This window comes from Hyla sarda, chromosome 10, assembly GCF_029499605.1.
Source record: "Hyla sarda isolate aHylSar1 chromosome 10, aHylSar1.hap1, whole genome shotgun sequence".
NCBI lineage: Eukaryota > Metazoa > Chordata > Amphibia > Anura > Hylidae > Hyla > Hyla sarda.
In genome coordinates, this window is record NC_079198.1 from 3,904,270 (window position 1) to 3,930,500 (window position 26,231).

A 26,231-nucleotide genomic window follows, 5' to 3' on the forward strand; every position below is an offset into this window, starting at 1 on the left:
CCCACTAGGTGGGGGTGTTGTGAACTATGCTGCACGATAATTATACAGCGTAGATTTATTACTCTATTTACATGGATGTTATTATAATACTTGTCTCGTCTTAAAATGTGGCCCCTGGACAGTAAGTAGTGAAATTCAGGATCCATACAGGGCAGGAGAACACTGCTGCCCCATTCTTCTCCATGGCAAAGTGACAACTAGTGACATCAACTTGGGTTCAGTCACATTATTCAGCCATTTCTTGTGTCCTCCATAAGGCACAGCCAAATCCAGACAACAACGCATCGGACAGATTCCTGCAGAGGCTGCTCCTTCCCAACCCCATGTACCAGCACGTCCCCAACAAACCGCTGGACTACTACACCTGTGCATTCCGCAAGTCCAAGCTGCAGAGGTGAGTGAGACCCAAATACTAATATAAGATCGGATTATATATATATAGCTACAATCCTTACCTGCAGTCACTGTGTACATACATTACATTACTTATCCTGTACTGATCCTGAGTTATATCCTGTATTATACCCCAGAGCTGCACTCACTATTCTGCTGGTGAGATCACTGTGTACATACATAACATTACTTATCCTGTACTGATCCTGAGTTATATCCTGTATTATACTCCAGAGCTGTACTCACTATTCTGCTGGTGAGGTCACTGTGTACGTACATTACATTACTTATCCTGTACTGATCCTGAGTTATATCCTGTATTATACCCCAGAGCTGCACTCACTATTCTGCTGGTGAGGTCACTGTGTACATACATTACATTACTTATCCTGTACTGATCCTGAGTTATATCCTGTATTATACTCCAGAACTGTACTCACTATTCTGCTGGTGAGGTCACTGTGTACATACATTACATTACTTATCCTGTACTGATCCTGAGTTATATCCTGTATTATACTCCACTGCTGTACTCACTATTCTGCTGGTGAGATCACTGTGTACATACATTACATTACTTATCCTGGACTGATCCTGAGTTATATCTTGTATTATACTCCAGAGCTGTACTCACTATTCTGCTGGTGAGATCACTGTGTACATACAATACATTACTTATCCTGTACTGATCCTGAGTTATATCCTGTATTATACTCCAGAGCTATACTCACTATTCTGCTGGTGAGGTCACTGTGTATATATATTACATTACTTATCCTGTACTGATCCTGAGTTATATCCTGTATTATATTCCAGAGCTGTACTCACTATTCTGCTGGTGAGGTCACTGTGTACATACATTACATTACTTATCCTGTACTGATCCTGAGTTATATCCTGTATTATACTCCAGAGCTGTACTCACTATTCTGCTGGTGAGATCACTGTGTACATACATTACATTACTTATCCTGTACTGATCCTGAGTTATATCCTGTATTATACTCCAGAGCTGTACTCACTATTCTGCTGGTGAGATCACTGTGTACATACATTACATTACTTATCCTGTACTGATCCTGAGTTATATCCTGTATTATACTCCAGAGCTATACTCACTATTCTGCTGGTGAGGTCACTGTGTATATATATATTACATTACTTATCCTGTACTGATCCTGAGTTATATCCTGTATTATACTCCAGAGCTGTACTCACTATTCTGCTAGTGGGGTCACTGTGTACATACATTACATTACTTATCCTGTACTGATCCTGAGTTATATCCTGTATTATACTCCAGAGCTGCACTCACTATTCTGCTGGTGAGATCACTGTGTACATACATTACTTATCCTGTACTGATCCTGTTATATCCTGTATTATACTCCAGAGCTGCACTCACTATTCTGCTGGTGAGATCACTGTGTACATACATTTCTTATCCTGTACTGATCCTGAGTTATATCCTGTATTATACTCCAGAGCTGTACTCACTATTCTGCTGCTGGGGACACGTTGTACATACATTACATCACTTATCCTGTACTGATCCTGAGTTATATCCTGTATTACACTCAAGAGCTGTACTCACTATTCTGCTGGTGGGGACACTTTGTACATACATTACATTACTTATCCTGTACTGATCCTGAGTTATATCCTGTATTACACTCCAGAGCTGTACTCACTATTCTGCTGGTGGGGACACTTTGTACATTACCTTGCACACTTTTCTTTATATTGAACATATTTCTCCATTTTGTGTTTCTCAGGTTTCTGGGCAGTGAGTGTCCGGCTACATATTTCACTAACACACAGAGGAGTCGTATTGTGAGTACATATCTCCACAGCGCAGGCGTCACTTGCACGCGGCTGATCTCTTTGGTAACGTTCCGCATACCTCTCCTATGTTCCGGTGCAGCTCTATGAGATCCTCTCACGCACTCTCTATGGAAAACGTAAGCACGCAGAGGTTGGCATCGAGCGGATGGTGAAGGAAGGGATATACACGGCAGCGTTCCCTCTTCATGAGGTGAGCAGCGAGGAACAATATGGGTAAATTATATCAATATGTCTACCCCGAGGCCACTCCCATATATTGGCGATAAAGGGGCAGTCACCTTATTGTTCCATTGCATATACTCTCCTCAACAATGATATTGTAACACCAAGAAGGTAAAGCCATGGAATTCTGGAGATCACATGATAAGCGTGTTACTAATATGAATATGTCGATTTACTTAGTATGGAGTTTTAGTACCGTGCTAAAAAAACACCCGCTACACGACATGGCATTGAGTTATGGAATTCTGAGGAATGTTCTGCCACGCTGAATGCACTTGGACACGTAAATCATTAAAGGGGTACTCAGCCCCTAGACATCTTATCCCCTATCCATAGGGGATAAGATGTCTATGGCTGGAATACCCCCTTCCAATTAAAGGGGCACTCCGCTGCTCAACGCTTGGAACAAAATGTTCCGAATGCTTAGAGCCGGCGCCGGGAGCTTGTGACGTCACAGCCCCACCCCCACATGACATCACGCCCGCCCCCTCCCATAGACTTGCATTGAGGGGGCGGGGCGTGATGTAATGAGGGGCAGGGCTATGACGTCACGAGCTCCCGGCGCTGGCTCTAAGCATTCGGAACATTTTGTTCCAAATGCTAAGCAGCGGAGTGCCCCTTTAAGACAATTTGTAACTGGACTCAACTATTAACATCCATTATCCTCATCTCCTTACAGGGTCCTTATGAGCTGCCCGGGTACGAGGTGGCCGCAGAAAACCTCAACCCGCGCCAGATCCTCTACCGGTACTGGTCTCGTTGGTCCCAGTGGTATAAGTATCAGCCCTTGGACCACATTCGGGAGTACTTTGGGGAGAAGGTGGCTATATACTTCGCCTGGCTGGGTACATCTTAAATATTAAGCAGGTCTAATCCTCACGCTTATCACCTGCCATTTATCCTGTTGGTGTAATGTCATGGAGCGCACACTGGGTGGTGCCACACGTTAAAGTACAACCACATCTGATCCGACATTCACAGCTTACGATTTCCTCAGTTTTTCCCCTTTTAGTAGATTTTTAAGTATTAATCTTTCAGTCACGACACCATGACCAATACTCAGTCTAGCGATGACTATTGAGGAACATGCCACCAGTTTGGGCACCTGAAGAACATTGTTCCCAGCAGGGAGGACATCATCATATGGTAATCTCCGCTGATGATAATATGTATCATTGTCCTTCTCTTCTGCTGATCTTGCAGGGTTCTACACGGCCTGGTTGCTTCCAGCCGCTGTGGTTGGGACGTGTGTCTTCATTTCCGGAGTCCTGACCATGGGTAGTAACACTGCAGCGTGAGTGTGAGGGCACTAACAAGTCTTGGACCCAACAGGTGACACAAAGGGGAGACTAATAGAAAACCGTATGTTGTGCTCCACAGGCAGGAGATATGTGAGAGTGGGAAGAAGTATCAGATGTGTCCATTATGTGACACCTGTAAGAACTGGTACATCTCCGAGATCTGCCCCATGGCCAAGGTACGTGTCTTCTGCCCACTCCAAACAATCATGGAGGTTCTTAGGTTCAGCCTTACATACGTGTGTCTTCTTCAGGTCGGGTACCTGTTTGACCACCCTGGCACTGTGTTCTTCAGCATCTTCATGTCCTTTTGGGCAGTCACTTTCTTGGAGTACTGGAAAAGGAAAAACGCCACGTTGGCTCATCACTGGGACTGTATGGACTACCAGGAAGATGAGGTGAAGGACTGATACTTGATCCATGTAGCTGACAGGCGGACATGTTGGTTTTGTCATCGGTGGTTAAAGCCGTGAAGGCATTATAAACTCTGGACAACCATGTCGTTGGTGGCACATGGTCAGGGATCTGGACCAACCTTATCTTATTCCATCCTCTTTTCTTTCTTTAACAAGGAGCGTCCCCGCCCTGAATTTGCCGCGATGGCTCCACAGATGGAGCAGAACCCGGTTACTGGAGTCAAAGAACCGTATTTTCCAGAACGAGACCGTCTCTCTAGGATCCTTACCGGATCAATGGTGATTGTGATCATGGTGAGACTATATCACATGTAGACAACCCCCATGATCTGACATCATCGCCCAGCTGTGATGTCATCAGACGTTGATATTCTGTAGTCAGGGGCCAGGATCACAAGGGGTGCAATGTGTAAACTCTCTGCCTTCTTCTCTCATAGCTCTGCGTGGTCATGATATTCTTGGTGTCAGTCATCATGTATCGGGGGATAGTCAGCATGATGATGTATCACACAGGAAACAGCATCCTCATGACACAGGTACGACAAACGGCAAGGCCTGCGGACCCCAATTACTATACCTATCAAATACCAGTATAAATACACAGATACGTGGGTGTTATATACTGCCCCACTGATATGCTGGGCATTGTGTACTGAAAAAGTGAATGCACTGAACTGTATATGGCCCCACTGATGACCTGAATTATATACAGCCCCCTTATAAGGAATAACACTGTATATGGCCCCATTGACATAAGTGAGATTGATATTATTAGGATTGTATATGTACTCGTAAAGATTTATAGGATTGTATATGGTCTCATTGATAGTAATAGGATTGTATATGGCCTCATTATTATTAATGGGATTGTATATGGCCTCATTGGTATTAATAGGATTGTAAATGGCCTCATTATTATTAATAAGGATGTATATGTCCCCACTGATAAATTAATCAGATGGTATACGGCCTCAATGATATTAATAGGATTGTATATGGCCCCATTGGTATTAATAGAATTGTAAATGGCCTCATTATTATTAATAGGATTGTATATGGCCTCATTGATATTAATAGGATTGTATATGGCCTAATTATTATTAATAGGATTGTATATGGCCTCATTGATATTAATAGGATTGTATATGGCCTAATTATTATTAATAGGATTGTATATGGCCTCACTGATAAATTAATCAGATTGTATATGGCCTCAATGATATTAATAGGATTGTATATGACTCTTATGTTGTTGGTTTCAGGCTGGAAACATTGCAAATATCAGCAGCTCAATGGTGAATCTCGTCCTCATCCTCCTCATGAGTCAGGTCTACACCTCGCTGGCTGAGAGGCTGACCCGCTGGGGTGAGGAATATACATGTAATTCATGACGGGTCATATATAATTGGTGGATGATAGGGGCTGTATACACGTGAAAGATAACAGGGGAGTAGTGTACATGTGATCAAATATGGGAAAGTAAGATATATATATATATATATATATATATATATATATATATATATATATAGATGCAAATCATAAAATGTTGCAGTATCTTGTAATAACCTTTTTATTGTACTAGCAGCATTTTGTAGAGAAGCTTTCGGGATTCCTCCCTTTATCAAGTCTAAAGCAAATCTAAGCTCACAAGCAGATTTGCTTTGGATTTGATAAAGGGAGGAATCCTGAAAGCTTCTCTACAAAATGCTGTTAGTCCAATAAAAAGGTTATTACAAGATACTGCAACATTTTATGATTTGCATCTGCATCACTGGACTAATACGGCTACTCAAAATTACTATATATATATATATATATATATATATATATATGATGGGGAGTGATATATATATATAATTGGTGGATGTTGGGGGTAGTACATAAGTATACATGTGTATATAGTAGTGTACATATGATCAATTATGGGAAAGTAAGATAGATATATATATATATATATATATATATATGATGGGGAGTGATATATATATAATTGGTGGATGTTGGGGGTAGTACATAAGTATACATGTGTATATAGTAGTGTACATATGATCAATTATGGGAAAGTAAGATATCTATATATATATATATATATATATATATATGATGAGGAGTGATATATATATGATTGGTGGATGTTGGGGGTAGTATACATGTGAAGGATGATGGGATCCATCGTATATATTTGGTGGATTATGGGGAAGTAGTATATATGTGGAACTGGTAAGATTATGAATGTAATTTATTGACACTGACAGCATAAACCTATATCACCCAGTCCTGTACCATTTACATTTTACACCGTCCGTCCTGTATTCACGTACTGTGGTTGCTGGAGATCATTCTAATATTTGTGGTTCCATAAGTTATCAGGTTTCCTGTAAAGTGACAGATAAACAGAAGATCGGCGCCTGCCTCGTCCCCCGCACATGTGTGACATATAACAGCACGGTGTCACCATCCAGTAACCAGATGTCATCCCTGATGTCTCTGCATCATAATACCTGTCCAGGAATAGAAATACTTAGCTGCTTTTATACAGAAATAGCGCCATAACTGATTGTGAGTGGTATTACAACTCCATTTACGTTAACAGAAATGAGCAACACCACCCACAAACTGAGGACAATAATGGTGCTGTTTCTAGAAGAAGACAGCCATGTAGGAGACCTATAGGGGGCAGTGCATACCAGGCAGGTGTAATGAGGGGCTGACACACCTGTAGAGGTCTATATATGCTACAGGTGTGTAGTAAGTAGATGACAGACCTGTAGGGGGCGCTGTGTACTATAGCTCTGCAGTGAGGATCTGTCAGACCTGTAGGGGGCGCTGTGTACTATAGATGTATAGTGGTGATCTGTCAGACCTGTAGGGGGCGCTGTGTACTATTGATGTGCAGTGAGGATCTGTCAGACCTGTAGGGGGCGCTGTGTACTATTGATGTGCAGTGAGATCTGTCAGACCGGTAGGGGGCGCTGTGTACTATAGATGTACAGTGGTGATCAGTCAGACCTGTAGGGGGCCCTGTGTACTATAGATGTATAGTGGGGATCAGTCAGACCTGTAGAGGGCGCTGTGTACTATAGATGTGCAGTGAGGATATGTCAGACCTGTAGGGGGCGCTGTGTACTATAGATGTATAGTGGTGATCAGTCAGACCTGTAGGGGGCGCTGTGTACTATAGATGTATAGTGAGGATCAGTCAGACCTGTAGGGGGCGCTGTGTACTATTGATGTGCAGTGAGGATCTGTCAGACCTGTAGGGGGCGCTGTGTACTATTGATGTGCAGTGAGGATCTGTCAGACCTGTAGAGGGCGCTGTGTACTATAGATGTGCAGTGAGGATCTGTCAGACCTGTAGGGGGCGCTGTGTACTATTGATGTGCAGTGAGGATCTGTCATACCTGTAGGGGGCGCTGTGTACTATAGATGTGCAGTGAGGATATGTCAGACCTGTAGGGGGCGCTGTGTACTATAGATGTGCAGTGAGGATCAGTCAGACCTGTAGGGGGCGCTGTGTACTATTGATGTGCAGTGAGGATCTGTCAGACCTGTAGGGGGCGCTGTGTACTATAGATGTATAGTGAGGATCTGTCAGACCTGTAGGGGGCGCTGTGTACTATTGATGTGCAGTGAGGATCTGTCAGACCTGTAGAGGGCGCTGTGTACTATAGATGTGCAGTGAGGATCTGTCAGACCTGTAGGGGGCGCTGTGTACTATTGATGTGCAGTGAGGATCTGTCAGACCTGTAGGGGGCGCTGTGTACTATAGATGTATAGTGGGGATCTGTCAGACCTGTAGGGGGCGCTGTGTACTATAGATGTGCAGTGAGGATCAGTCAGACCTGTAGGGGGCGCTGTGTACTATAGATGTGCAGTGAGGATCTGTCAGACCTGTAGGGGGCGCTGTGTACTATAGTTGTATAGTGGTGATCAGTCAGACCTGTAGGGGGCGCTGTGTACTATAGATGTGCAGTGAGATCTGTCAGACCTGTAGGGGGCGCTGTGTATTATAGATGTGCAGTGAGGATCTGTCAGACCTATAGGGGGCGCTGTGTACTATAGATGTATAGTGAGGATCAGTCAGACCTGTAGGGGGCGCTGTGTACTATAGATGTGCAGTGAGGATCTGTCAGACCTGTAGGGGGCGCTGTGTACTATAGATGTATAGTGAGGATATGTCAGACCTTTAGGGGGCGGTGTGTACTATAGATGTGCAGTGAGGATCAGTCAGACCTGTAGGGGGCGCTGTGTACTATAGATGTGCAGTGAGGATCAGTCAGACCTGTAGGGGGCGCTGTGTACTATAGATGTGCAGTGAGGATCAGTCAGACCTGTAGGGGGCGGTGTGTACTATAGATGTGCAGTGAGGATCAGTCAGACCTGTAGGGGGCGCTGTGTACTATTGATGTGCAGTGAGGATCTGTCAGACCTGTAGGGGGCGCTGTGTACTATAGATGTATAGTGAGATCTGTCAGACCTGTAGGGGGCGCTGTGTACTATAGATGTATAGTGGTGATCTGTCAGACCTGTAGGGGGCGCTGTGTACTATAGATGTGCAGTGAGGATCAGTCAGACCTGTAGGGGGCGCTGTGTACTATAGATGTATAGTGGGGATCTGTCAGACCTGTAGGGGGCGCTGTGTACTATAGATGTGCAGTGAGGATCTGTCAGACCTGTAGGGGGCGCTGTGTACTATAGATGTGCAGTGAGGATCTGTCATACCTGTAGGGGGCGCTGTGTACTATAGATGTATAGTGAGATCTGTCAGACCTGTAGGGGGCGCTGTGTACTATAGATGTATAGTGGGGATCTGTCAGACCTGTAGGGGGCGCTGTGTACTATAGATGTGCAGTGAGGATCAGTCAGACCTGTAGGGGGCGCTGTGTACTATAGATGTATTGTGGGGATCTGTCAGACCTGTAGGGGGCGCTGTGTACTATAGATGTGCAGTGAGGATCTGTCAGACCTGTAGGGGGCGCTGTGTGCTATTGATGTGCAGTGAGGATCAGTCAGACCTGTAGGGGGCGCTGTGTACTATAGATGTATAGTGGGGATCTGTCAGACCTGTAGGGGGCGCTGTGTGCTATAGATGTGCAGTGAGGATCAGTCAGACCTGTAGGGGGCGCTGTGTACTATAGATGTGCAGTGAGATCTGTCAGACCTGTAGGGGGCGCTGTGTACTATTGATGTGCAGTGAGATCAGTCAGACCTGTAGGGGGCGCTGTGTGCTATTGATGTGCAGTGAGATCTGTCAGACCTGTAGGGGGCGCTGTGTACTATTGATGTGCAGTGAGATCAGTCAGACCTGTAGGGGGCGCTGTGTACTATAGATGTGCAGTGGTGATCAGTCAGACCTGTAGGGGGCGCTGTGTACTATAGATGTATAGTGGTGATCAGTCAGACCTGTAGGGGGCGCTGTGTACTATAGATGTATAGTGGGGATCTGTCAGACCGGTAGGGGGCGCTGTGTACTATAGATGTGCAGTGAGGATCTGTCAGACCTGTAGGGGGCGCTGTGTACTATAGATGTATAGTGGTGATCGGTCAGACCTGTAGGGGGCGCTGTGTACTATAGATGTATAGTGGTGATCAGTCAGACCTGTAGGGGGCGCTGTGTACTATAGATGTATAGTGAGGATATGTCAGACCTGTAGAGGGCGCTGTGTACTATAGATGTGCAGTGAGGATCTGTCAGACCTGTAGGGGGCGCTGTGTACTATAGATGTACAGTGGTGATCAGTCAGACCTGTAGGGGGCGCTGTGTGCTATAGATGTGCAGTGAGGATCTGTCAGACCTGTAGGGGGCGCTGTGTACTATAGATGTATAGTGGTGATCAGTCAGACCTGTAGGGGGCGCTGTGTACTATAGATGTATAGTGAGGATATGTCAGACCTTTAGGGGGCGGTGTGTACTATAGATGTGCAGTGAGGATCTGTCAGACCTGTAGGGGGCGGTGTGTACTATTGATGTGCAGTGAGATCAGTCAGACCTGTAGGGGGCGCTGTGTACTATTGATGTATAGTGGGGATCTGTCAGACCTGTAGGGGGCGCTGTGTACTATAGATGTGCAGTGAGGATCAGTCAGACCTGTAGGGGGCGCTGTGTACTATAGATGTATAGTGGTGATCAGTCAGACCTGTAGGGGGCGCTGTGTACTATAGATGTATAGTGGTGATCAGTCAGACCTGTAGGGGGCGCTGTGTACTATAGATGTGCAGTGAGGATCTGTCAGACCTGTAGGGGGCGCTGTGTACTATAGATGTGCAGTGAGGATCAGTCAGACCTGTAGGGGGCGCTGTGTACTATAGATGTATAGTGGTGATCAGTCAGACCTGTAGGGGGCGCTGTGTACTATAGATGTGCAGTGAGGATCAGTCAGACCTGTAGGGGGCGCTGTGTACTATAGATGTATAGTGGTGATCAGTCAGACCTGTAGGGGGCGCTGTGTACTATAGATGTATAGTGGTGATCAGTCAGACCTGTAGGGGGCGCTGTGTACTATAGATGTATAGTGGTGATCAGTCAGACCTGTAGGGGGCGCTGTGTACTATAGATGTATAGTGAGATCAGTCAGACCTGTAGGGGGCGCTGTGTACTATAGATGTATAGTGGTGATCAGTCAGACCTGTAGGGGGCGCTGTGTACTATAGATGTATAGTGAGATCAGTCAGACCTGTAGGGGGCGCTGTGTACTATAGATGTGCAGTGAGATCAGTCAGACCTGTAGAGGGCGCTGTGTACTATAGATGTATAGTGGTGATCAGTCAGACCTGTAGGGGGCGCTGTGTACTATAGATGTATAGTGGTGATCAGTCAGACCTGTAGAGGGCGCTGTGTACTATAGATGTATAGTGGTGATCAGTCAGACCTGTAGGGGGCGCTGTGTACTATAGATGTGCAGTGAGATCAGTCAGACCTGTAGGGGGCGCTGTGTACTATAGATGTATAGTGGTGATCAGTCAGACCTGTAGAGGGCGCTGTGTACTATAGATGTATAGTGGTGATCAGTCAGACCTGTAGGGGGCGCTGTGTACTATAGATGTGCAGTGAGATCAGTCAGACCTGTAGGGGGCGCTGTGTACTATAGATGTGCAGTGAGATCAGTCAGACCTGTAGGGGGCGCTGTGTACTATAGATGTGCAGTGAGAGGTGTTGCTGGAGGCTCAGTATCTGCAGAGGTGTCAGGTGTTGGGAATGTAAGATTTACTGTACACATTGTTCCTATATATATCTGTGCTCTGCGGGGACCCGGCCCTCGTCCTGCAGCACTTTGGATGAGTCTCTGCAGAATCTACACTAAATTCTTTACAATTTATTAAAACGCCCAGAAAAGTTACAAAACCCAAATCTGTCATCCTGCTGCCCCAATTCTCATTATTAATGGCGGACATCTGTGTGAACATGGCTGCCCGGTCCGCACTCTCTGGATCAGTATTTCCCAACCAGGGTGCCTCCAGATGTTGCAAAACTACAACTCCCAGCATGCCCGGACAGCCTTTGGCTGTCCGGGCATGCTGGGTGTTGTAGTTTTGAAACACCTGGAGGCACCCTGGTTGGGAAACACTGCTCTGGATAATGAAATGCTCTACAACTTCATGGACTACTTTATTGCTCACTTTTAGCAAGATCTCTGCTTGCTGTCACATTTGTACTGTTCATGGGTTTAACTCACAGATGATTGTCTACACTGACACACAGTAACAAAGCTTGTGCTGTGGGAGCACGAATAGGTCAGGATGGGTTTCCTGTCTATGTACAATGATACCATTGACTTCTTTATGTATATAGTGCCAACATATTCAGTAGCACTGTACAAAGATTATTATCAATCCCATTGGTCTCTGCCTCCGATGGGGCTCACAGTCTAAATTCCAAATAAACCTATGAGAATGTTTTTAAAGGGAGAACATACAGACTCCTTGCAGATGTTGTCCTCAGTGGGACTGACCACCAAGCCTTGTGCTGCCCGATCAGAAGACCCCATGCCGGAAATCTGATACATTCACATTCTGTATACTCAGAGCAGGGGTGTCAATATTAGGAGAGGCGCAGACCACCAGCTGGTCACACACCGGCCCTGTACCCATGTGGGTGCCATATGTTCTGCCCATAACACAGGGAGAAGTCCACCAGGGATAACAGGAAACATCCACTATATTAAAGGGGCACTCCACCCTCACGTGTTAACACATCAACTGTACTCACTGATACTAAGGTATATTATTCTATTGCATCATGTTCTATCCTCCAGAGCTGCACTCACTATTCTGCTGTTACATCATGTTTTATCCTCCAGAGCTGCACTCACTATTCTGCTGTTACATCATGTCTTATCCACCGGAGCTGCACTCACTATTCTGCTGTTACATCATGTTCTATCCTCCAGAGCTGCACTCACTATTCTGCTGTTACATCATGTTTTATCCTCCAGTCACCTCCAGACCTGCACTCACTATTCTTCTGCTACATTATGTCTCATCCTCCAGTCACCTCTAGAGCTGCACTCACTATTCTGCTCTTGCATGATGTCTAATACACCAGTCACCTCCAGAGCTGCACTCACTATTCTGCTGTTACAATATGTCTTATACATAAGTCACCTCCAGAGCTGCATTCACTATTCTGCTGTTACATCATGTCTTATCCTCCAGTCACCTCCAGAGCTGCACTCACTATTCTGCTGCTACATTATGTCTCATCCTCCAGTCACCTCCAGAGCTGCACTCACTATTCTGCTCTTGCATGATGTCTAATACACCAGTCACCTCCAGAGCTGCACTCACTATTCTGCTGTTACAATATGTCTTATACATAAGTCACCTCCAGAGCTGCATTCACTATTCTGCTGTTACATCATGTCTTATCCTCCAGTCACCTCCAGAGCTGCACTCACTATTCTGCTGCTACATTATGTCTCATCCTCCAGTCACCTCCAGAGCTGCACTCACTATTCTGCTCTTGCATGGTGTCTAATACACCAGTCACCTCCAGAGCTGCACTCACTATTCTGCTGTTACAATATGTCTTCTACATAAGTCACCTCCAGATCTGCATTCACTATTCTACTGTTACATTATGTCCTATTCTCCAGTCAACGCCAGAGGTGCACTCACTATTCTGCTCCAACATCATATCTTCTATGCCAGTCATAAAGCACTGGTTTGCAACCTGTATATTCAGTATGCAGCTCTGGTTGTGTCTGGAGTATAGGACCTGATGATTAGTACAGGATAAGCCAGAGTTTTCCAACCAGGGTGCCTCCAGCTGTTGCAAAACTACAACTCCCAGCATGCCTGGACAGCCAACGGCTGTTCAGGCATGCTGGGAGTTGTAGTTTTGCAACAGCTGGAGGCACCCTGTTTGGGAAACACTGGGGTAAGAAGAGCAGAGGATGTACATGGTTCTGAAGACATTGATGTTCTTTCTTCCTCCTCAGAGATGCATCGCACTCAGTCCTTACACGAAGACGCTTTCACCTTCAAAGTTTTCATCTTCCAGTTTGTGAATTTCTACTCGTCCCCGTTCTACGTGGCTTTCTTCAAGGGCAGGTGAGATGGATGAAGGGGGGGGGGGAGATCCCCTGGAGGGGGCAGCCCGGAGCAGAAGTGCGCACAGTATCATAATAATACACATGTGCTCCCCACACGGGAGGATTCTGGGTATTATTAATGGACTGGAGCTGACCCAGTTAGGGTGCACGCACACCACGTTTTTGTTATACAGTTACCGTATACAGTTTCAAGTTAAAAACCGTATGGAACTGTATAGAAAACTGTATCCATTGACTTAACATTGTAAACTGTATGTCAAACGCATCATCCGGTTTAGTCCGTTTTGCATCTCATACGGTTTTGTCCAGTTTATTTTACCTGTACCCAAAACTGTAGTCTACCACGTTTCTTGGTCCGGGTGAAACACTTTATTAAACCGTATACGTTTTATTTTTTTTAACATGGGAGTCAATGGAAACCGTACAGAACTGTATGTGCGTACGGTTCCATCAGGTTTTCACCATACGGTTTTTGACTTTGCGCAATTTTTTTTTCTTGGAATTTCAATCAAACAAGTGAAACTTTATTCAAAATGGAGTGGAAAGTTAAAACCGTATACGGGTTAAAATTTGAACACACTTTTTGATACAGTTTAGTCAGGTTTTGAGGAATCAGTTTTTCATCAAAAACCTTATACAGAAACTGTATTGCAAAACTGTGGTGTGCATGCACCCTTATTCGGGATAGCGCCTTTCTTCCTGCCTGGCATCACTACAGTGCAGTAAAGCAATGCTCTCCAGTTCAGGGCTGCCATAAAGGAGCACAGTTTATTCTGCATCGTCTGAACAAAGACGTAACAGGTGATGACCCTAAAATGTGTCTGTCTCCTTCAGATTTGTTGGGTATCCTGGGGAGTACGGCAAATTGATGGGCATGAGGAACGAAGATGTGAGTAGAGCGGAAACCAAATCCTTCCATGACTTTGCATTTGGTAAATGTTCTATTTCCAGGAATAATAGAGATCTCTGAAACCAGAGGGAAGGATCTTTATTATCTGTAGAAACTGCTCCCCTCCTATCCATGGCAGTGTGCGGTACTGCAGCTCAGCTCCATTCACCAGATGTTTAAAGGGGTTGTCCAGGAAAAAACTTTTTTTATATATATCAACTGGCTCCAGAAAGTTAAACAGATTTGTAAATGACTTCTATTAGAAAATCTTAATCCTTTCAGTACTCATGAGCTTCTGAAGTTAAGGTTGTTCTTTTCAGTCTAAGTGCTCTCTGATGACACGTGTCTCGGGAAACGCCCAGTTTAGAAGCAAATCCCCATAGCAAACCTCTTCTAAACTGGGCGGTTCCTGAGACACGTCATCAGAGAGCACTTAGACAGAAAAAAACAACCTTAACTTCAGAAGCTCATAAGTACTGAAAGGATTAAGATTTTTTAATAGAAGTAATTTACAAATCTGTTTAACTTTCTGGAGCCAGTTGATATATATAAAAAAGTTTTTGCCTGGATAGCCCCTTTAAAGAAGTACTCCAGTGCAGGAACACTTATCCATAGGATAGGGGATAAGTGTCTGATGGTGGGGGGTCCGACTGCTGCGATTTCTTGCATGGCACCCCGACAATCCCCAGGAAGGGAGCATGTCAAGTCGGCTGACGCTTCGTGTGGTGATCAACACGCCCCGTTCCTGGGGACGGCCGGGGTGCCATGCAGTAGATGGCGGGGGTCTCTCCCCCTCCCCATCAGACATTTATTTAGGGGATCAGTGTTCCTGCACTGGAGTACTCCTTTAATGTTGATGGGTCCTCTAACCTGTTGTGTCTGTGTTTGTTGCAGTGCGGTCCCGGAGGATGTCTCATTGAACTGGCTCAGCAGCTCTTCATTATAATGGTTGGGAAGCAGATTGTCAGCAACGTGCAGGAGTTCCTCGTACCGTAAGTTCTGGGTGCAGACAGCGATGGGATCTCCACTCAGAAACAGATCTACACTGAATGGCCTCTTTATTAGAGCCCACTGCCCCCTCCTCATTATTAGGGCCCACTGCCCCCTCCCCATTATTAGAGCCCACTGCCCCCTCCTCATTATTAGAGCCAACTGCCCCCTCCTCATTATTAGAGCCCACTGTCCCCTCCCCATTATTAGAGCCCACTGCCCCCTCCTCTTTATTAGAGCCCACTGCCCCCTCCTCATTATTAGAGCCCACTGGCCCCTCCTCATTATTAGAGCCCACTGCCCCCTCCTCTTTATTAGGGCCCACTGCCCCCTCCTCTTTATTAGGGCCCACTGCCCTCTCCTCATTATTAGAGCCCACTGCCCCCTCCTCTTTATTAGGGCCCACTGCTCCCTCCTCTTTATTAGAGCCCACTGCCCCCTCCCCATTATTAGAGCCCACTGCCCCCTCCCCATTATTAGAGCCCACTGTCCTCTCCCCATTATTAGAGCCCACTGCCCCCCCCCCCCATTATTAGGGCCCACTGTCCTCTCCCCATTATTAGGGCCCACTGTTCTCTCCCCATTATTAGAGCCCACTGTCCTCTCCCCATTATTAGAGCCCACTGCCCTCTCCCCATTATTAGAGCCCACTGTCCTCTCCCCATTATTAGAGCCCACTGCCCCCTCCCCATTATTAGAGCCCACTGCCCCCTCCCCATTATTAGAGCCCACTGCCCCCTCCCCATTATTAGAGCCCACTGTCCTCTCCCCATTATTAGAGCCCACTGCCCCCTCCCCATTATTAGAGCCCACTGTCCCCTCCCCATTATTAGAGCCCACTGCCCCCTCCCCATTATTAGAGCCCACTGCCCTCTCCCCATTATTAGAGCCCACTGCCCCCTCCCCATTATTAGAGCCCACTGTCCCCTCCCCATTATTAGAGCCCACTGCCCCCTCCCCATTATTAGAGCCCACTATCCCCTCCCCATTATTAGGGCCCACTGTCCCCTCCCCATTATTAGAGCCCACTGTCCCCTCCCCATTATTAGAGCCCACTGTCCCCTCCCCATTATTAGGGCCCACTGTCCCCTCCCCATTATTAGGGCCCACTGTCCCCTCCCCATTATTAGAGCCCACTGTCCCCTCCCCATTATTAGGGCCCACTGTCCCCTCCCCATTATTAGAGCCCACTATCCACAAGGGTTGCATAGTCATGGATAGGCTTCAGAAACATTATATATTTTCCATATTCCAAGAAAGCATACATACATCCACTTCTCCCACATCATCATATACTAACCCCCTCCATCATTTCTAAACAGAAAAGTGAAATCTTGGCGACAGCGGAGGCAACTGGCTAAGGTGCGAGGGACCCAGATCCTGGAGGAACCTCAGCGCTGGGAGGAGGATTATGAGCTTATCGAATGTGAAGGTCTCTTTGAGGAATATCTGGAGATGGGTGAGTAATGGCCCAGAGTCTTATACAATCTTATGGGTGATGATGATTACATGACTGGCGCCACCATCACAATGTCATACCGCCTGTAGATAACTTGTCATTGTATGGATGAACTGACTAGATCTTTGTGTGTCTCAGTCATACAGTTTGGTTTCATCACCATTTTTGTGGCTGCCTTTCCGCTGGCTCCTCTTTTCGCCCTGCTCAATAACTGGGTTGAGATTCGTCTTGATGCCCAGAAGTTTGTGTGTGAATATCGGCGTCCAGTGGCAGAGCGGGCTCAGCACATCGGAGTCTGGTTTTTGATTCTGGAGGCTTTGTCTCAACTTTCTGTTATCGTCAATGTAAGTAAGTGGTGCCTGAACTACAGATACGTGCGAAGCCATGATCAGGTTCTGACAGCATCAGTGGTACCGGCCTCTCTTATCTTTTGCAGGCTTTCCTCATTGCATTCACCTCCGATTTTCTCCCACGTCTCCTCTACCAGTATGAGTATGACAGTCACCTGGAAGGATACCTAAATTTCAGTCTCTCCTACTCCCCACACAGCTACGTTACGGCAAACCACACCTTATGCAGGTGAGTATGGTTGGTGCATGATGTCTGATATACTCTTATTGAAAAGAAGACATTTTAGTTATCTCGATAGTGATATTGTAGAGAAAGACAGAACACAACAGATTCTTCTTGTATCCTGCTCTTTATTCTACAGGTACAAAGCTTTCCGGGATGAAGATGGGAAGTACACACTCTTCTACTGGAAGCTCCTTGCTGTGCGGCTCGGATTCATCATCGCGTTCGAGGTGAGACATCATTACTAATGTGATCTCAAAGTCAAGGGGCGATAGGTGAAGTCTACAACCACTGACCGGTCTGCACCAGCTGTAGCATTAGGGACCCCGTGAATCAGTTCAGAATTTTCCGAGTTAACATCAGACACCACAAGCAACAGATCCCAGAGTTGGTTGAGTTGTTGTGTTTCAACTTTTGGCAAAAAAAAGAACTTCTTTCCCCTCATCCACATCCTCTCCCAAATTGATGGGCATATGTAACTATGCAGTTGATGCCAATATTTACCAAAAGCTGAAACTTTTTCCCACTGAGCTGCGGAAACATGATTCTATATGTGTGGGCGATCTGCACGAGGATAAGGGAGAACTTCTTTGAGTGTCTGGAATATCTGACTTCACTTTGCGCCTGTTACTCTCTGTTCTTTCAGCACGTGGTCTTCTTCAGTCTCCGGTGCATCGATTGGATGGTCCCAGATATTCCAGAGTCGGTGGAGATTAAAGTGAAGAGAGAGCGGTACTTAGCAAAGCAGGCGCTGGCAGACAACCAGGAGGTACTCCTGACGGTGAGTCCGTCCTCCAGCTCTCCAGGTCAGTCAGTGGCACAATGTGCGTAAGTGTGTCGGTATTGTGTGGTTAAAGCCTGCCTTGTGCGTGGTGTCACTGTGCTGTGGTTGTATCATGACGATGTGGTTGTATCTTGTTGCTGTGGTTGTATCTTGTTGCTGTGGTTTTATCTTGTTGCTGTGGTTTTATCTTGTTGTGGTGGTTGTATCTTATTGCTGTAGTTGTATCTTGTTGCTGTAGTTGCATCTTGATGTTTTGGTTGTATCTTGTGGCTTTGGTTGTATTTTGATGTTGTGATTGCGTCACGGTGTGGTGTTTTTTTTTTTTAAACATATTTTTATTGGGTTTTTTCGGTAATACATAGCCAAACACAGGACTGGAACATTACCCAGTGAAGATATACAATTGTAAGAGAACTTTCATATAGGCATGAAATATAAGTAAATAGCAAACAATACGTAAACATTTATCCCCCAACCCCATCAGGTGTGTGTGACCCTCCACATAGGAATAATAGGAGGCAGGCTCAATCAAAGAGAATAAAGAAGAAAAAAAAAGTTATAAAATGCAGCATGGTCGATATCGTCCCTGATAGCATATGACTAAGGACCCATTAGGCTGTTCAGGCCCCAAAACCCCCTTCCCCAAGAAGCCACTCATTGAACACAAAGCCGACCCAGTGAACAAGATATAGCCCAGATTAGATACCAAGCTGTATCTTTAAAGATAGTCAGGACCGGTAGAATCTCTTCCTCGCAAGAAAAAAAACCCTTGGCTGACTTTTCTCTGGTGCGCCCCAATTCCTTCAAATCAAGAAACATGTACCTCTTAACCTGAGTCAAGACCTCCCCTACTATCGGCATATCCACTACTGGCCAATGAGATAGGAGACAACATTTTGCCACCAATATGAAGACGTGAAGCAAAAATGACACCGACACTCCTTCTGGGGCGATATGGAGCAAAATTAATTTGCGGTCAAGGGGGAGAGACACCAGGAGTCGTCTTACCATTATCCCGTCCCTGGGGAAATTCATGGTGACCCCATAGAGACATGTGTTTGCTTATTGCGAACGCAAGCTGCATGGCGGCTCGACAGATCTTCCAAGTCGCAATTGTATCCCTTAGAATAAGGCTGGGTTTAATCTCCCTTGGGAGATTGCATAAATTTAGTATGCAAAAGTGGGAAAGATTCCAAGGTCCCAACAGTGCACCTTCTAGGGCCGTGTTGGAATAGAGGTCACTGCCTCATAACCAATAAATGCTATGGCGGTAAAGATATGCCAGAATATAGTGTCTTACATCAGGAAAATGTATTCCCCCCTTGACTCTAGACAACATTAGTTTGCGTAAAGCGATCCTGGGCCTTTTATTAGCGCAAATAAACCTTGTAAAAGAGGATGTCAGCAATGCTAAATCTCGATGGTGTAAAAGGACTGGCATCGTTTGGAGAGGGTAAAGCAGCTTGGCAAAATGGAGCATTTTGACCAGGTGGCAGCGGGCCAGCAGGGGAAGAGGCAGGGATTCCCACTTACATAATTCTGCAACTATCTTATTGATTAAGGGGGAGAAATTTAAGGAATATAGAGAGGAGGGGTTGCGCCCCACCCAAACACCGAGGTATTTCACTAAAGAGGTAGTTAATTTGATAGGGAAAGGCAGGTCAGTGGAAGAAAAGTGGGTGCCCGAAAGGGAGAGATCCAGGAGAACACTCTCTGACAATAACTCGGTAACCAGAGGCTAACCTAAAGTCAGCTAGTCAGTCAAAAACAGTAGGTACATTTCGGACTGGGTCTTCTAAAAATAACATTAAGTCATCAGCAAAAAGGGCATGGGACACAGTTGTGTGACCCACCCGAACTCCCCTTATTGCTCCATCCGTCGCAAACACCCTAGAAAGAGGTTCCCTAGCTAGATTGAACAACAAAGTGGAGAGTGGGCATCTGTGTCTTGTTCCCTTTTGGGAGTAGAAGGGGGAGGAGAGGAAACCCGGGGTAGCAATTCTAGCAGGTGGTTTAGCATACAAAGAGGACAAATAGTTCAGGAAAGGGCCACTAAACCCCATATACGACAATATCGACCACAACCAGCCCCACTTCACATGGTCAAACACCTTTTCCGCGTCGATTGACAGTATGGCTGGGGAGGTGTGAAGGGATGGCCGCACATGGATTTCATCTAGTACAGCAATAACTTTTCTCAGATTGGTGACAGCGGAGTGGCCTTTCACAAAGACCACCTGCAGAGGTGAAATAATGCGAGGTAAAATATGAGCCAGTCAGTCAGCAAGTATTTTGGACATGATCTTAAGGTCCACATTCATCAGGGAGATAGAACGGTATCCGTCCAGTGAAAGTAAATCTTTTCCGGGGTTTTGGAAGAACCTTTATATGTGCTGTGTTCATAGTTTCAGGGATAGAGGCCCCTTGCAGGTAAGAATTGTACAAAGGCAACAAGGCTACAGACACCTCCTCCCTTCAAATTCTTGTAAAAGTCTCCGGTGAATCCGTCGGGACCCGGCGCCTTCCAACTACTAGACCCTTCACCACCCTCTTCCATTCCTCCTCCGTGATTGGAGCATTCAACATTGAAAGCTTCTCCTCAGTGAGGGACGGAAGGTGGGCGTTATGTAGCCAGTCTTTAGATGGGGTCGGTAGACCTTCCCCCTCGGTATAGAGCAAGCTGCTCCCTCCCACCATAAGTTTAAAGAGAAGAGGGAAAGAGATAGAAAAATCCCCCCCACTTGAGCAGTGTCCAGTGGTAAAACTAGTGAATCCCCCATAGAATGCGATCGGGCATCAAAAAGGGGAAAGGCCATGTGCTGCAAATACAAGTAGTGACAAATCACCTCCCAGAGCAAGGAAAAGTATCAAAAAACAATTTAAGCCCACCAGAAGAACACTACCTATTTCCACCCTCCACCCGCATCACCCCACAGGCCCATGACTACCTAGGTGTAGAGCAACTGTACCAAGTTAGAGCAACTGTCCATAGGAAAATAACCGGCTAGATGACACAAAAGGTTAACATTTTTTTTACTTTTTTTGTTTCGCTCCGTCAAACAGAAGGGCATCTCTTCCAGGCGAAAGCTGCGGAGCACTGCGACCATGTCCGTAAAGTCCATATACTTAACGATCACTTGGCGGGGTCTGTTTCTGTGGGCCAAACCAGGGGGTACCCCAGCGTCAGGTTCTTGTCTGAGATCAGGCCTCAGTCTATGTGCCGGTTCAACTTTGCATGGTCTAGGCAGTCCCAGGGCCATTGGCAGGAAGACCTCACAGATATAAAGCAAGTCTCTGGCCAGAACGAATTCCGGCAGGCCCACCACTCTGTTACTGTGGCCGCACCTATTTTCCAGGTCTTCTACCTTATCGTTGAGTTGCCGGCATTCCATTTCTAGGGCAGAGAAGCGTGTCTCAGAACACCCAACAGTCTCCTCTGTAGTAACCGTCCACTCCTCTACTGCTGAAAGGCACGCATCATGCTGCGCTGAGGCTTGTTGTAGCTGCGCCAGGGTGGTCTGTATTGTCGCTATGATAGCTTCCTGCACCCGCGGCGTTATCGATTTAGCTACTTCCTCAGCCAGGCGAGTATAGTCAAGACGGGCAGGCTCACAATCATCTCCCCATCTACCGATCCCGCATCTGAAGGCAAAGGAGAAGCAGCGCGGCTGGAGGTGGGAGAGGCGGCCATGTTGGCTTCCGCTTGTTCTTTTGGCAAGATGTCCGGTCCATAGGGAGAAGAAAATGTTCCATATATATCCCTCCATCAGTCAGGGTAAGGTTCGGGGTCATAGGCACAGGATTGCGGATAAGATTGACCAGGGTTTAGCTTGCAGGCAGGGAGCTCGCTCACCACACGTCCTCACTGCATGGCGCCAGAATCGGAAGTCATGGTGTGATGTTTGCCGTTAAATAGAGATTAATCTCTTCCCTACATCTGAGAAGGGGTCAGAACCATCTCCAGGGAACCAGGTGAGTTCTGTCGTGGATTTCAGTTTCTCCGACACTCGGATAAAATGTCTCCTCAATGGAAACTGGAATCCATACTTGTGTATCTACTAGTGAATAGTGATACTGTGGCTGTTTATATGGAGGGAAAATGTATCCAGACACGTCACTGTGACTTCATCCCTATTAGACGATCCACCATCAGAACGTGGCAGAATGAGGTATTTTGGGTAATTCACACATTTTTTTAAAGCGTTTATATGTTCTTACAAAGCCATTTCTGTGAATTCTGCCGTTCCAGTCTTATAAAAAGTTTATTTGGTGTATAATGAAAAGATACCCCACTTTCTAATAGACCTTTTGGGGAAATATACTACGACCCTTGTTTCATACATCGGTCCTAAGTAAAACTACGTTGAGGTAAGATGTGCCAAATGTTTAAAGAGGTGCACACCACATGGCAAACTTTGGCTGACCTTGGTCCTAACTGGTTTCGGCTTTGGTATATAACAATGGAGTACAAACTGTGGACCTCCAGATGTTGCAAAACTACAACTTCCAGCATGCCCGGACAGCCGTTGGCTGTCCGGGCCTGCTGGAAGTTGTAGTTTTACACCATCTGAAGGTCCACAATTTGGAGACCACTGGTACTTACACTGACACATTGTAACGGACCTTCAGTGAGCTGTATGGGCCGGATAAGGTTAGGGTGAGTTTACAGCCACTGAATGTTTTTAGTGGATTAGTAAGTTGTGGAACTTTTCATTATACAATTCTCCGTTATTGACTGTAAGTGCATGTTCTGGTGTGTAAATGTACGTAAATGTAAGTACCGGGGCACCAGGACCTACATTTACGTCCAATGTCCTGAAGGAGTTAAATTTATGTATTTGAATGTATTTCCCTAAATTTAAGGGCGCTGCATAAAAAAATACATATGGAGAGTATATATAGTATATAGCGCTAGCTAAACAGGCGGTCTGTACTGAAAACTCAGCAGAGACGTATGTAACCCATAGAATTTATTTGGGTTTCGTCCAGAACTTTCTGGGATTCTCCTCCCATCGCAGTTTTGCCGCCTTCATAGACACTTTTTAGGACGGAACAGATTAAGATAATTTAAATGCAAAGGGAGGGCCCGGACAATGGCGGCAGTGAGAGGCTCGGCGACAGACAGGAATGCTGAGCGCGGCATCGGGGTAATGGTATTATCCTACTAATCCTATTCTCTCTGCCGCTGTTTTATTCTGCGCACTTGAGGTGTTTTTTTTTTTTCCCCCCCCCCATAGTCCCTCTCGCCGACTCTGAGGCCCACACTGTGCGTTCTGCACTTTGCACTCTGACTCCTCTTTTGTTTTGGAAGAATTTAAAGATTCACTTCCCAAATCCTATAATGGATGTGAATCCTAAAGACACTAGCCCCTCTGCCCCCAAGCAAATTCCTTATCCGATGTCCGGCTGACGCGTTTCACGTCGTGGTGCGCTCTCACAGGGGATTCGTATACTGTGATAAAGATATATACACTGTGATTTATTAATATATATCACATTAATTATTTATATATATATATATATATATATTTAATTTTTTTTAAAAAAAATTAATATATATATAAATTAATATAAAAAAATATATTTTTTTATTAATTTATATATACTGTATATATATTTTTTAATTAACATATAAATATATATATATATATATATATATATATATATATATATATATATATATCTCCGATGTCCCGCTGACGCGTTTCACGTCGTGGCTGCTCTCACAGGTGATTCGGATACTGTGATAAAGATCTATACACTGTGATATATTAAAATATATCACATTAATTAATTTATATATATATGTATATATAAATTAATTATAAATATATATTTTTTAAATTAATTTATATATATATATATATATGTATTATAAATAATATATAAATAAATAGATATGTATATATATACATATTTGTATACGTATATATATATATTTTTTTTTATTAATATATAATTAATTAATATATATATATATATATATAAATATTTATATCTAAATATATACATATATTGACCATCACCCATCTTTCCCTGTTTAATACCGAAGTTTTGCCGAATTTTATAAAATTTTTGGGAAACGATTAACCCAATGTGTCCTATGTGTCTTATTTTCCTTCCTGACAGCAAGCTGCATTTCACCCTGCGGCCTGAACGACAGAATCTGAAAGCCGGTGATGGTGTTTGTGTGGGATCGGAACGATCCGCAACGGCTTCGGTGCTAAAGGGGTAACGGCAAGATAATGTCGAGTCATTGAGGAGTCATCGGTGTCTGAACACGCATCTATTAAGCACAACGTCCCCATAGTAACCATGCAGGACTTTCTTTACGCCGCACTGCAACTTTGATCAAGCACACACAGCTGAAGCACAAAGAGACTGTGTGGTAACAAGTGCATCCATCTACATCAGTGTTTTCCAACTAGGGTGCCTCCAGCTGTTGCAAAACTACAATTTCCAGCATGCTCGGACAGCCAAAGGCTGTCCGGGCATGCTGGAAGTTGTAGTTTTGCATAGCCTGGGGAAATCTTTACTGATGCTTCCACATATTCTCTGCTCAGATAGCCACGACTGACCACGATTCTGTGGACCCCACATGATGACCACAATGAAGGATTCACATACTTAGGGATAAGTCTTCCAGAGCCCGACCTGGGGCCACAAGCACAAGTGAAAGTTTCATATAATATATAATATAATGTAGATTTCTAATATACTGCTCATATATCCTACCGCCATCACGGCGCACCACTGGGTGGGAGGGACCCGTGATGTCATTGGAATGCGCAGGATCGGTCCCTCGGGCATGCGGAGTATAGTCGCTGTAGTACATGTAGGTTCTCTGACTGATGTGGAATCGTGGACTTCGCGTCTCCGTGTCATATAATAACCAAAGGCAGAAGATATCAAACATAAAATGTCAAAGCTGACCTGATGGAAAAGAGAAATAATAAATAATAATAATAATAAAATCATGATAAAATAAATAATACCTGTTTTAATTGGGTGTGGTAACAATCTGCAGTATCAATCTATGGGAAAACATTGTGCGGTTATAATCTGAGGTACCATTGTGAGGTAATAATCGGAGGTAACATTGTGAGGTAATAATCTGAGGTAACATTGTGAGGTAATAATCGGAGGTAACATTGTGAGGTAATAATCTGAGGTAACATTCTGAGCTAATAATCTGAGGTAACATTGTGAGGTAATAATCTGAGGTACCATTGTGAGGTAATAATCGGAGGTAACATTGTGAGGAAATAATCTGAGGTAACATTGTGAGATAATAATCTGAGGTAACATTGTGAGGTAATAATCGGAGGTAACATTCTGAGGAAATAATCTGAGGTAACATTGTGAGGTAATAATCCGAGGTAACATTCTGAGGTACTAGTCAGAGGTAACATTGTGAGGAAATAATCGGAGGTAATAATCGGAGGTAACATTGTGAGGTAATAATCTGAGGTAACATTCTGAGGTAATAATCGGAGGTAACATTGTGAGGAAACAATCGGAGGTAATAATCGGAGGTAACATTGTGAGATAATAATCTGAGGTAACATTGTGAGGTAATAATCTGAGGTAACATTGTGAGGTAATAATCGGAGGTAATAATCGGAGGTAACATTGTGAGATAATAATCTGAGGTAACATTGTGAGGTAATAATCTGAGGTAACATTGTGAGGTAATAATTGGAGGTAACATTGTGAGGTAATAATCTGAGGTAACATTGTGAGGTAATAATCTGAGCTAACATTGTGAGGTAATAATCTGAGGTAACATTGTGAGGTAATAATTGGAG

General features: G+C 44.9%; 1 protein-coding gene and 1 long non-coding RNA gene across 5 annotated transcripts in view; one reads left to right on the plus strand and one right to left on the minus strand.

Moving 5' to 3' along the window:
• Positions 1–257: 257 nt before the first annotated feature.
• LOC130294109 (anoctamin-7-like) lies at positions 258–25,406 on the plus strand (the record flags this gene model as incomplete). Of its 3 annotated transcripts, XM_056543563.1 has the most annotated exon segments (20): positions 258–394; positions 2,169–2,226; positions 2,318–2,428; positions 3,140–3,305; positions 3,664–3,754; positions 3,841–3,937; positions 4,013–4,156; positions 4,331–4,468; positions 4,612–4,710; positions 5,437–5,539; positions 13,615–13,726; positions 14,563–14,617; positions 15,512–15,609; positions 16,930–17,066; positions 17,205–17,410; positions 17,503–17,645; positions 17,779–17,869; positions 18,286–18,444; positions 18,775–18,828; positions 24,553–25,406. In XM_056543563.1, coding segments are annotated over 19 exon segments (2,187 nt in total), but the record flags the coding sequence as incomplete, so codon positions are not given.
• Positions 25,219–26,231, minus strand: part of LOC130294112 (uncharacterized) — a 196,227-nt gene continuing 195,214 nt past the window's right edge. Inside the window, exon 6 of one of the 2 annotated variants that reach the window (XR_008848389.1) lies at positions 25,219–25,356. This is a non-coding gene — a long non-coding RNA (uncharacterized LOC130294112). The remainder of the gene's footprint in view (positions 25,357–26,231) is intronic. The other variant, XR_008848392.1, reaches the window with a different exon arrangement.